This window comes from Zychaea mexicana, assembly GCF_025766255.1.
Source record: "Zychaea mexicana strain RSA 1403 chromosome Unknown BDB00scaffold_161, whole genome shotgun sequence".
Classification (NCBI taxonomy): Eukaryota; Fungi; Mucoromycota; class Mucoromycetes; order Mucorales; family Lichtheimiaceae; genus Zychaea; species Zychaea mexicana.
The window spans coordinates 27,856-40,618 of NW_026516824.1; the positions used below are offsets into that span (position 1 = coordinate 27,856).

Below are 12,763 nucleotides of genomic sequence, written 5' to 3' on the forward strand. Positions count from 1 at the left end.
GGGTGAGAGATACATAGACGTGTGCTAGTATGCAAGTTCACAATAAGCAAACGAAAGAGCGTCGACACTAACTTTAGTGAATGTTTCCATAATGGTAATACGTGTCTTCTATCGGTGTTTGCGAGCCCTTTAGTAATGAGTAATGTATTATGAGCTGTAATGTAGTTTACTACTCACGATTTCATCTCTCAAAGCTTTTCCTGCTATCACGGCCCGCTTGATCTTTCAGAAGGATATATCCAACTTATAGCACGGTCATAAATTAAGGTAAAAGCAAACGTCTGCTTCTATACTTTTTACTTGGAGGGACGATGTAACAGTAATAGATGTGGAAGCAAGACTTTAGTAAAACGCTACTGAACCTTTTATCGAGTGGTTTATTATCATCTACAAACAGCGAAAAATAAAGAGCGGCTTTACCTAATCCCTTTAGTATTAGATTACACTTTGACCGTTGATGACAATAAAATAGATATTTCAGAGATCAGAAACAGCTCGCTACAATCCACACCATAATAATTTTGTGTTTGCCGTAATAAAGCTGCCCATAGTTTGATATATAGCGTTTGTGTATTTTGCGTGGTGATATGGAACCTCGATTTAACTCGGTGATCTATGGCTTTTTCCCTTGCCATGTACCCTACTTGCGGTTACACTACACCCTCTTCTCAACAAAGGCTCATTCTCAATCTTAGTGCACAACAGGAGAAAAAAAATTCATAAGCTTGTTAAAATAGTTATTGCCAAACTTTTGTCGCGTTGAGCTGTCATTAGTCTAATGTGTCGTGCGAAAGCATTTTTCGACGAGGGAAAAGGTAGATAGGAGGGGGAAAAAACGTATTCATTTCTACTTTTATTCCATAATTCTTCAAATGCCCCATCCTTCTAACCGATTACATTTCGACATATCGTTCTTAACAATTCCGCAGTGGGCTAGGCTTTTCTCGTTCCTACACAGGCTATACATTCATGTGTTGCAATTATGTCGGCAAAAGTCTATTACATCCCGTGTTTCTTTTTTTTTTGGATCAGCGGAAACAAAAATGTAAATTAGATTCAGGTCACATCATAGAGCGTGATGTTGCGCAGTAAACTCTCAAAGAAAAAACAGAGCATGATAATATACCGCGTTTTCGCACAGAGCTCTTGTTGCGCAGTAGTGTGTGATAATAAGCTTTTTTATTTCGTCGGAAAACTGGATATTACTGTGTTGTGTGCAAAAGGAACCTCGTCTATATAAACTGAATAGGCAGTGTTATTTCGGTCTCTTTCCTTCGCTTTATTTTTTTTTTCTTCAAGGTTCCAATAAATTGGTACGTTTAGTGAGTCTCAAATGTCACGAGTCTCTCAATGCTACAGTGGGAGACGCGTATGTCCTGGTGGTGGTAACTGTGTGGGTTAAAGATGACAAGGAAAAAAAACATCAGAAAAAGAGTCGACATCGACTTAGTGCCATCTGGAGTGAATAGAAACAAACACGGGTGGTATATGCCGATAGATGTTTAGGGAAACCCCTGATGACCTTCACAGTTACCAAAGAGTGGTGGACTATCGAGTTAAAATGGATTAGTAGCTGCAGTTTGTGCTAACAAGTTTTCCGATATATTTGTTTTGTAGATCCTAGGGTGTATTCAAGATATAGCGATTATGTCTTTCAGGAAAGTAGTACGCTGTTTTATTGATATCCCTCTTGTTTTGCTATTCAACAAATAAGCATTATACTATAACATACGGCCATTTACTAACTAGAAGTTAAACCAATCGCCATTGCTGTATGTAGATACCAGAAGACGTGTAGCTAGTATATCAAGGTGCTCTATCGACAATATACGGTACACAATATTTTACAGTGGACCAGCTTCTATTTACGACACTCGAACTCGTGACAGCTTTTTTTTCAGAAGCAATTCAAAATCTTGTCTGTTGCCGAGAAGACTTTTCTTTTATTTTACTTTTTCGTTTTCATCTAAATAAACCAGTCTGTATAGTATAACGTACTACTTCACCAAACGCGTTTTCCGATCTTTTTATTTCCAATTGGATTGATACAATTCTTCTTGTTGGCCATCACGGCTATCCTACCATATGATGGGTTTCTTTAACGAGCTAATTAACTACCTTCCTTTGGTAGTGTTGTTGTCACCAGTGATGGCACCAACAGCAGTATCGATCGTAGCAATAGCTTTCGCAAATATAGAGAAGGATGCAAGGCTTGCCTTTCAAATTAAATGTTATAGTTTCTCATTACAGCTATTTGTGCGGTGTGGACAGCAACAGTAATTTTAAAATCGAACCAATAGAGATACTGTTCCAAGGTTATCGATCAGTTTACCATAATGTATAACCGGCAGCTAGACAGGAGTATCCTTTTCAACTGTTGATGGCTATAATACAAACTAGAATATATAGCGTCGTGATCATGATGAAGAAGTGAAGTAAAGTATCGATACAAAAAATCACCTTCTTGCCATGACAACGTTCTAATTTTTTATAAGGGACGCTCACTTTGGATAATGTGTAACTCTTTTCAGTAATAATCTTTTGCGCGCTCAATCCAATCCCCTGTCCCAACAAACAGGTCCTGCGGTAGCCTTGATTGATAAGCATCTTATCACATAGTTGTCGCTAGTAGACGAGCGACGAAGTTACAGTTATTGGCATTCATCACTTCGTCGATCGTCAGATGAAACATTCTGGTACATACTTTTACACGTATCCATAATGATGCCATAATTGTTAAACCATCACTTCTTTATTTTTTTTTATCATACGTCATCGGTTTTCATGGTTTTCTTTTTGTTTCTAATGTTGTGTTGAATGCTGGTTGGTTAGCTTCCCACGATTCTTCTTCTGTCAGCAGAAAAGTAATCTAACAACAGTTCGGATTGTGGCTTTGAAAAGATGTTGCGCAGTAAACCGTCTTACAGGAAGAGAAAAAGGGAACGCGACACCCGCTTTTATCTCAGTTTTCTTGTTGCGCAGTAGTCCGATAACTCTTTTTTTTTAGCGGATAGATCGTGTTGTTGATGTAATTGGAACCGGTGTGTTTGCCTCCAACTTGTCCCTACTTTGGCACATTGCTTCTATCCACATAAAAGATGACTGAATAAGAACTAGCCCCGAAGAGTATGTAGTAGTAGCGAGAACTGGGTAGATTAACTAAATACAACCATTAAAGGAGCGAGCATCGTTAATTGAAATTTGAAAACACGAGATGCATCCGTAGACTCGGCAGGAAAAAGGATAGGTTTGTAAACGCCACCTCAAAAGCTAGATTATCCACAAAAATTAATGAAGGCTATTGAAGAGAACACGCTTTGGGTATAACTGTGACCGGATTGTTAGTAAGACGGAAAAGGTTGCTGACGTACAGCCAAAATAAATACTGCTTTGTGTGTCAGTTCTGGCAAGGAAGGATTATGATATAATCTAAGAAAGCGTTGTCAGTCGCTTATTGTCAACTTGAGGTGCTTACAAAGGCGAAAATATTCTGAGTGTTAGCTACCATGATGCGTCCATAACTGATGACGCAGAATAAAAGTGGTAGTATGTAAGCGTTAGAGGCAACTGACCACTCAGAATTGGTCGACGCAACATTGTGTGGTGCTTCTTTGACTGATACGGCTATAGTAAAAAGGTTCTTTTGAAAAATTCAGAATGAGAATGAAAAACTTAATAGTGACGGATATTTTTATGCAGTTTATGTACATACAACAAAAGGTTAAAGAAATGACGGCTATTGATCTGTAGTGGTGGTGGTGGTGGTGGTGGTGCCAGGGTTATAACTACAAGCAGCAATGGACATTTTTCGAAACTGTTCCAAAAATTCATACATACTCCCTTGCTGCTTTGTACTTCTCTTTAGCTGTCTACGGGTCTCTATCTCCTGTTTTGACATGCCACCACCACCAGCCCCGGAAGAGTCGGCAGCAGTAAACGCTTTTTCACCTTCATCACCACTAGCAGCAGCAACGTTGTCAGAGTGTTCCATCACAGTCTTCATAAGTGTATCTTTCGACATTGGTAACGGCGTCACTTCCGTGTGCTCGAGATCAATCAACGTCATGTAGACCATGTGTCTGTGCGCATGAGACTTGCGCAACTTGAGTGATACTCGCACATGATCAAAGAGATTGAATTGGATCGGATGTGGAAGTGTTGCGGCTTGGACAGATATGTTGGTGGGTATAGATACATTGATCGTACAATTGGATAAATATTCCTCGTCTGTTAAAAAGGGAATATTTATTAAGTGGTGTTTGTTACTATTGGCAGACTCTCTTTTTCTCAAACATAAATTTACACTGTCCTTTGTAACTTACCATGCTCGGATTTGCCAGATTGTAATGAGAGCGGCACTACTGGAAGACCGTGTTTATCCATCAAAAAAACGGGTCCTTTGAGACCAAGTCTAATCATTATTATTTTAAACGATCGCGGGTCAACTAATTTATCCTTCATGGAGTTGTCATCCTATTCTCTCAACCTCCTACACTAACCTTGGAATAAAGACATAGAAGCCATTTGATCGTATCTCAGCGATGACGCCGCTTTCAATTAGTGGACCATCGGTGGTCTGTAATACAGCATAATATAAAAAATATTAAAAGAAGATATCTAGAATGTTTCCCCAGCAGAATAACATGGAAAGTAACTCACATGTTGTAAAACATATAGACTCTGGAAAAGCTCAGTAGAATCCTTAAAAGATAAAAAGAAGGTTTCAAGGTTATCCGATTTCAGTTCTTTCACAGACGCATAAAAGACACAAAACACAAATAAACAATCTTACTCTTTGTGCAAACTTTGATTCTCTCGATTTAAGGTTGAGATGGTCACAAATATCATTAACTTTGCCATCCTGAGTCATGGATGTGCCCTTGTTTTGTCGATCTGCAATAGCGACCTGATCCTCCACACACATTAGTAGCTGACGATGAGCAATAACATCTGCATATCTTCGAATGGGTGACTAGTAAAGCAATATGAGTCAATCAATCAAAGATTAGTTCCTCGGGTTTCGCTCTTTTTTTTTTTTTACATTACCGTAAAATGTGTATAAAATTCAAGTGCGAGACCATAATGGAAGTATTGATCCACAGCATAGTGACCTGATGATATATATCCTGCTTCGTTCATGGCAACTGTTGCCATAGTTTTCATCAATCGCGCAATCTCTGGGTCGCCAGGGCAGTTCTTGACAATCGTTTCCAAGGATTTGGCAAGAGCTCGATTCGATGAAAAGTCCACATTGAATCCCTGTTTTATTTTTTTTAGGAGAGGGGAGCCGTTGAGGGCCAAGAGAAAGGTTTGGAAGCGATACCATCAGATACATATATATATGCATAAAGTTTGCCTTGTTGATTACTTTACCTTGCTTTGAGCAGCCTTAACTAGCATTTCAAACTGGCCAGCATTAGGAGGAGGATGACGACGCAAGATGGCTGCATCTTTGAAGCCATCATAGATACGTTTTCCGACGTAAGAGTTGGCCATAATCATGGCTTCTGCTACTAAACCGTGGATCTCTAAGCCATCCTTGGGAAGTAAAAAAAGAAAACGACAATGGTTAAGGAGTTGAGTGAGCATAAAAAGGAAACACGTTGCCAGTGGCAGTTGAATTTGTTTCTGTAAAAAAAAAAAAGGATATTGATATCAGAGATGTTATGGTTGTCGCCAATCTTGAATTTGACTTGGCTACTTTCCAATTCAAGAGCACCTTTGGCTAGACGTTGTTGCTAAAGATACGTATGTTTAAGTGTTTATAACACAGTTATCAGTAGATGCTGTTGGAAGAAAGAACACAAAAAAAATGAAGAGTAACTTTACCCGCATTGCTCTTAGAACGGTAGCAAGTTTTTCGACGGATGGTTTTAGCTTTTTGGATAAAGAAGCAGCTAGGACAAGGAAAACCAAGGGTTGCTGTTTAGTTGGGACAAACATCTTTTCGGTAATGAAATAAGATTTGACCACACAGGTTATTTCTCACTTAGGTTGGTTGCTGTAGTCTCGCCGTTGAGGAATTGTTGGGCTTGCTCATACTCCATTTCACAACTTGAGCGAATAAGTGTCCGTCCGAACCAGGTATCCAAAACTTCGAACGTCTTACTATCCAATGTCCATAATACAGAAACTATATGTATGTACAAACAGATTCGCATTATCATTATTTTTAGCATGTCAACCAAAAGAAACCAGTGCTGCTGCTTACTCAAAATAAAGTCACCGCTCTTCTTTCTCTCTCTTACCAGCATAACGATCCACATTTTCTCGAAGCGAACAAACTCTTTCGCTGAGAACAGATGGCAACATATCAAAACGGCGATCCGCTAAATAGACTGTTGTTCCGCTAAACACAATAAACTATCCATATTAATATTACCGAGTCATTCTTTTGAGAAGAAATTCCTTTCTGTCTCTATGTGTTACCGTGACCGTGCTTCGAGATCCGTCAGGAAATTCTCTTTCACGAAATAACTGACATCAGCAATATGGACACCCAATTCTATCTGTCCATTTTCCAGGTCACGAATCGATAGTGCATCTATTGTCATATTTTTGAAAAATTATTAATCTTCTCAAGTATAGTATGCTGCTGCTGCTTGCTTGCTAATTTACCATCAATATCCTGACAGTTAGGTGGATCGATGCTATATTTTAGTAATGCAGGATTTTTAAGAGTTAATGCGCATGAAAATACATAATGTGACCCTTCCTCTCTAAGCTTTGTTTTTGCTTTTGTTTCCAGATACCTAAATACCGTTAGTGATCGTAAATCCCTTCGCCTTGAAACCTCGCTCTAAAGTTATATTCATATTGATCAATATATCCTTATTGAACCATCAACAGACTAATTTTTTTTTGCATGTGTGTTACCGGCTCAGGTTTCCATGGCGCCAGAGAAGAATCTTCAGGCATTTCTTTAAGCGAAGCCTCACTGAACCCTTGAGAGGCTTGTGATACAGAGATCCCATGTTCCACCAAGATGGCCGAGATTTCAGTGTCCAGTTGGTGAATGGGACCTAATAAACAAAACAAAACGAAATGTGTATTCTATAAGGTTTCCAGATTTGTTTATGTGTTTTCCTGCTTTATCTTCCCCCAACACCATTTTACCTAAAGAGCGAACATAATGACCATTGGGATATTGTGATGATGTTGGCCTATAGAACAAATTTATCCCAAAATTGAGAGTGTTTTGTTATACAGTGATAGAAGAGACAAAGAGTTGAAATTGACAGTGCAAGGAGCTATTGTTACTTACCAACTATCGATACGAACAACAATACGTTGGTTTTGGATCAACGTTACATCATGGTGGCGGATCCTGATTTTGGGAATCACCGAGTCCAAAGGAATAGCCAGATGGAAAAGACCGTTGCTTGGTGTATCCTCCTGTAGTGTCGCAACATACGATCGCCAATTGCGATTCAAGATACCAATCACTCGACCCGTCGGATGCGTTACATTGGCATTTCTTGTTAACCGTGTCTCTTCGTGCTCTTTAATAAAACTGCTATTAGATCATTGTGTCACATACATATATGCAACAATGGCCCCCAACCCTTCTTTCCCCGTGTGGGGGGCGGCACTGTTGTTTTTTTCTTCATTACCATCTTCTGTACTGCCGCCGCCATATGCTATCGTGCTGGAAGCTGTTGTCCAATTGTTTTCTGACAATAGCTCCACGACCACCAAATCGCCATGCACTGACCAGAAAGAAATAATAATTTTTAGGCAAATATGATCTCCCCGATCTGCAGCTAATGCATGTGCATCATAATTCCTGCAAAGAAGAAAGTACCTGCGCGGTTGGTATTTTCCGAGCCCACAATCAGGATATCCTTCTCGAGTTTTTGACCTCCATTAACATAACCCATGTCGCGCGTCCCGGATCTACATCTCAGGGTTCCTGAAAAGTACCTTGACGACTTGATCCCGGCCTCCAATTCCTCCATGGGTTTATACTATAATCCCATATAGCATATAAATTACAGCGCAATGATACGATTACTCTAAAAGGCTATTTAGCGTACCTCTGTGTAGCCAGACACGGCCGGTTCCGACTTCTTTCCTCCAACAGCAGCAGACGAGACCCGGATCCGTTCCAGGTCATCTTCCAAAACAGCCTCAGCCAAAACCTGTGCTAAATTTTGAAATAGCGCATGGTCTCCCCAATACTGGTCAATGTACTGTTTCATGGTGCGAACACAGAGTAGACCATTCTCTTGCTCGTCATCATCGTGATGTTGCTGCTTCTGGACACGACTCGTTGTTTTTGTAAACACTTCGGAAAGCAATACGATAGGCTTTCCGAGATGGGTGCTGTACCAATCGGCCATTTTGCACAGTGCGCGCCAATCACGTTCAGCAGCTGTTTCACCTGCTAGGCGTGGAACACGGGTGTCTGCAAACACTTCGTTGTAAAACACAACACTGTTACGTCGTGTGTCATTGATAATTTGGCGTAGTTTGCGATACATTCGCGTCTTGTCGTGCTGTTGTAGCTAGAGACGATTGTAACAAATATATATTAGAACTCGTCGCATGCTATTATTAACTTGCTTGGACAATGGATGTATACCGAAGTGATGATGGTTTGGCTTAGAATAATGCCTGTGATTTCTTCTTGCTCCAAGATTTCCAGATACCTCATGACAATCTATGTAATTTGTTGCGTTGTGCGTTTATGTATACGATGTGGGGGTAACGAGAGAACAATGATGGAAGCCGCGTCAATAAGATCAAACACAACTCTCTCTCTCTCTCTCTCTCTCTCTCATCGCGTCACATCCCCCTCCCCCCCCCCCCGTAAGGCATCCTCCTCCCCCCACAATTATGGACACTTGCCGACATGTCAGGGATCAGGTAATGGTCTGCATCAGCACTTAAGAATCCTTCATGTTTCGGATCGTTTGTGCTGTTGTTGTCCAGTGTTCGTTGGCAAGGGGGCGTTGCCGGACAATGTTCGGACATGCAAGGAATGTCACCGCGTATATATTCTTAATATATATATATACACATGTAGATCAGCTTCTCTTCCCCAAGGTTTGAGTCAGCAAAAGAAATGAAAAGACAGAATGAGGTTGGTTGAGTGGTTACATACGTTCTCGTACTAGTTTCACAATGGCATTACTACGAGTTTTTCTAAAGAATGATCGTTCTCCTCTGTCGTAAAATACAAGATCTGGCATTCTGGTCAAGGTGTAGAACACTATAAAAGCGTGTCGATATTACGGGCATTTTATCAGGCCCGCGCACTTGACGGAGTCACAAGCTGGTTGCTGCTGCTGCTGCTGCTCTCCTCCCCCCCACAGTCTGATAAATGGCAGCACATGAGAACCAGTGGGGATAACTTGCTCGCGTTCCTATGATGATCTATTTCTTTCAGAGAGATTAGCTTGAACTGATTGAAGCGTAAAATGACACTATGGGTGCACGATAAATTATACGATGGATGTGGAAATCGGCAGCTCACGTGCGGACAGTGAACAAAGGTCGACCTTTGTATGGGGGTGGTGGGGGGGAGGCATAATGTATCTGCTGGTGCCCTGTGTGGCACAACTGATTCTGCAAAAGGATTCAGATGACTCTTGCCCTTCTTTGATTGAGTTCATACACATCTTCTTGTATATATAAACACACGCACCACACAAGAACAACAACAAACAAAATAGACACAAAAGAAAAAAGCTTGAGTCTGATCAAGCCCCTGAGCGCGCATGCCGACTCAAAATCCTTTTTTTGATGCAATGACAGCACTGAATGGTGACCACGTGTGGCCATGGTAGGTTCAGTTTCCAACAAATCCAAAGACACCCGTCATCTTACTACGTACTACAATCTTATTTTCTTATTCTTGCCCTCTTTAACTTTTTTTTGTTCGAGGCGGGGGCCTAAATCATATAAAGGGAAAACGGCCCGGCCTCTCTTTCCATTCTCTCTCTCTCTCTCTCTCTCTCTCTCTCTCTCTCTTTGCATCTCTTTCTCTCTCTCTCCACGCATACAGGGCAAACAACATCCTATACACACATACAAGATACATTCTTTCTTTTTTGCCCCTGTAAACCTCTATCTTTCATGTCATGAAATTTGCAAAGTACCTTGAGAGCGAGAGCATACCAGAATGGAGAAAAGCCTATATTAACTATAAGGGTCTTAAAAAGCGACTTAAGGCTGTTGACAAGGTAAAAGAAAAAAGCTAACCCGTAACCATAGCAACTCGGGTCCTTCCACCCCCCCCCCACACACACACACACTCTCTCTCTCTCTCTAATTATTACATGCTTCTAAATAATCAAAATCAATTTCTGTTTTGATCCATAGTTCCGGAAAACCAACGAACGTAAAGCGGCTATAGAACTCGACCATACGTTTCAGGGCATCGTTGACCCGGACAGTGACCCTGAACCGGGTATCATTGCTCGGCCTGCCATTTTTAAAACAGACACTGCTGCAACAGGCGAATGGCGGTGGCCTTGGAACTTTGCGACAAACAATTCGCAATGGTTCTCCGAGAACCCGCCATTGCATCGACACCAGTCATTTCCACAATCACTCATTCGAAGAATATCGTCTCGATTCAACAATGACGATACTGAACTGTATCGTGTCCCCTCACAGACAGGTAAAAATGCTAGAATTATAAAACTATACAATAAACAGTTGGCGAATAATTCCAAATCGAGCTGCACTGTGAAAAGTAAAAAAGAGGTGTTGCCTAACTTTATCACCACTACTACTACTCTTTTAGCATCGATCCGTAGCTCCACAACAATGTCAATATTAGAAGAAGCTCTGCTACATGCAAGTGAATCCGAACGTGTCTTTTTTGCCATTTTGAATGGTGAATTGGATAAAGTGTCAAGGTTCTATGATGGTAAGCGCAAAAAAAGCTTTTTTTTTTCTACTCGCAATCCCGAGAACCCGCACAAAAAAAAAAAAGACAGATTTTTTTTCATTTAACAAACAAACCAATTTCTTTTATTTCATATGTAGAAAAGGAGAAAGAAGCCAGGACCAAACTAGAAGCACTCAAGATTCAAATGCAATTGATTGCCGAGTATGGCCGTCGGCTGCTTGAGATTCCGGTAAAGAGATACACATTCTATTAATACCAGCTAGTAACTATGACTAACTGTCATGCACCACCAATTCCTATCCTATGGTAGAACCCAGAAGACCAACCGAGTCGACAGCAACAGCAAAACGGATATGGCATTCCATTACCAAACGGCTTCAGAGGCGAGGATGTGCATCAGAGCTGGTTTGACTGGCTCAATCGCCATCGCAACAAACCCGGCAACGGAATGGTTCCTTTGCAACTGCCACAAGTGTCATCCACTATAGACTACTCCGCCGATCATCATGTCAGCTACAGTGTAAATGTCTCAAACCCCTTTGAGCCAAAAACAGACATATATTTGTTGTTTATTTACAATAACTGACATCAGCGCTTCTATTGTCATTGTTGCCCTGTTGTTACAGGTTGCTCGAAGCAGACTAAAAAAGGCACTGACAGAATATTACCGCAGTCTAGAATTTCTACGCTCGTACAAAGTAAGTGGCAGTCTATGTCTTTTTAACAAGTGACATTGCATTCTCTGTCTCTCTAACAACAAGGGAATCCTAAATGGGTGACAGGTTTTGAATGAAACAGGGTTCCACAAGATTCTTAAAAAGTTTGACAAGGTATTTTCCATAACCAGTGTCTTTTATACTGCCACTATGGCCACCCACCCACCCACACACACACACACACATATATATATAACACGCGTCTTAGACCGCTGGCTGGAAAGCAAGTCAATTATACCTGCAACGGTTAAAAAAGTATCACTGGGTCACATCCAGCGAGCTGGATAGTAACATTAAGGAAACAGAGGTACATTTGTTAGTTATCGCTTCAGAGGCACTTCTAGGAAAAGAAAGAACACTTAATTGTTCCATCACGATAGACACTTTACGTTGACGAATTTGCGGACGGCCATCGTCGTCGAGGTATGCGTAAACTGCGCGTACCTGAAAAGCAAGAGGTAACACAATAAAACTGAACCACCACCGCTCGCCCCCCGCCCCCTTTTATGCAACATATATCATGTTAGTAAATCTCGAACCCCGTCTTTTAAAGCTCCCCCCTGACTTACCGAATACATGCAGGATTATAATTCGACGACGCTGCGTATTGGCCTGTACATTGGCATGGCATTGATTCTCTTATTGCGAGCGTGTCAATTAGGTAAGTGTAGCTGCTGCAAATATATGTTACCATTTGCTCTATAGTATGCACCTCGAAAATCCCACTTATTGTTATCAATACATATACGCCAAGAAGCACACTCTATGTAGTCATGCTAACAACACACACATGCTTTGCTTGTGCAGGATTCGATCCAAAGACCGCCAAACAACTTCCGAATGTCCAAATGAATCTCCAGATCTATGCTTGCTTTGCGCTACCCATCTTGTTCTGCCTGGGATTTGCAGCCAATCTGATTATATGGCATCGCAGCCGCATAAGCTATAAATTCATTTTTGAATTAGACCCACGGCATAATTTGAATTATCATCAGTTCGGAGAAGTAAGTAGTGGTGCCTTATTTTTTTTTTGGGGGGGGGGAAGCATCTCTCTTTCTAACAATAACAATAATGAATGCGCGCGTGATGTTGCATTGCATAAATCTCATCCCTCCCCCCCCCCCAAACAATTTCTATGAATTTCAGCTGCCAGCATTTATGCTATTGATAGAAGCGGTCGTCATGT

The 12,763-nt window shown here is 41.0% G+C and overlaps 2 protein-coding genes across 2 annotated transcripts; one reads left to right on the forward strand and one right to left on the reverse strand.

Annotated features, from left to right (window-relative positions):
- Positions 1 to 3,669: 3,669 nt before the first annotated feature.
- BDB00DRAFT_857485 (uncharacterized protein) lies at positions 3,670 to 9,323 on the reverse strand. The gene is made up of 23 exons (XM_053125821.1): positions 9,107 to 9,323; positions 8,851 to 9,002; positions 8,585 to 8,662; positions 8,037 to 8,507; positions 7,805 to 7,967; positions 7,614 to 7,709; positions 7,265 to 7,502; positions 7,117 to 7,163; positions 6,877 to 7,022; positions 6,753 to 6,799; positions 6,619 to 6,650; positions 6,430 to 6,544; positions 6,249 to 6,349; positions 5,990 to 6,133; positions 5,830 to 5,897; positions 5,651 to 5,738; positions 5,374 to 5,546; positions 5,047 to 5,259; positions 4,793 to 4,972; positions 4,660 to 4,701; positions 4,500 to 4,576; positions 4,323 to 4,411; positions 3,670 to 4,227 (listed from the first exon to the last, which is right to left on the reverse strand). Exons 1-23 carry the CDS (start codon positions 9,192 to 9,194, stop codon positions 3,737 to 3,739), a joined length of 3,339 nt encoding a protein of 1,112 aa, XP_052973168.1. The 5' UTR covers positions 9,195 to 9,323; the 3' UTR covers positions 3,670 to 3,736.
- A 415-nt stretch (positions 9,324 to 9,738) lies between these two features.
- On the forward strand, positions 9,739 to 12,206 carry BDB00DRAFT_169384 (SPX domain-containing protein). The gene is made up of 8 exons (XM_053116314.1): positions 9,739 to 10,187; positions 10,327 to 10,627; positions 10,754 to 10,879; positions 10,999 to 11,090; positions 11,172 to 11,369; positions 11,488 to 11,559; positions 11,644 to 12,035; positions 12,160 to 12,206. The coding sequence occupies exons 1-7, from the start codon at positions 10,086 to 10,088 to the stop codon at positions 11,863 to 11,865; spliced, it is 1,113 nt and encodes a 370-aa protein (XP_052973169.1). The 5' UTR covers positions 9,739 to 10,085; the 3' UTR covers positions 11,866 to 12,035; positions 12,160 to 12,206.
- Positions 12,207 to 12,763: the final 557 nt, after the last annotated feature.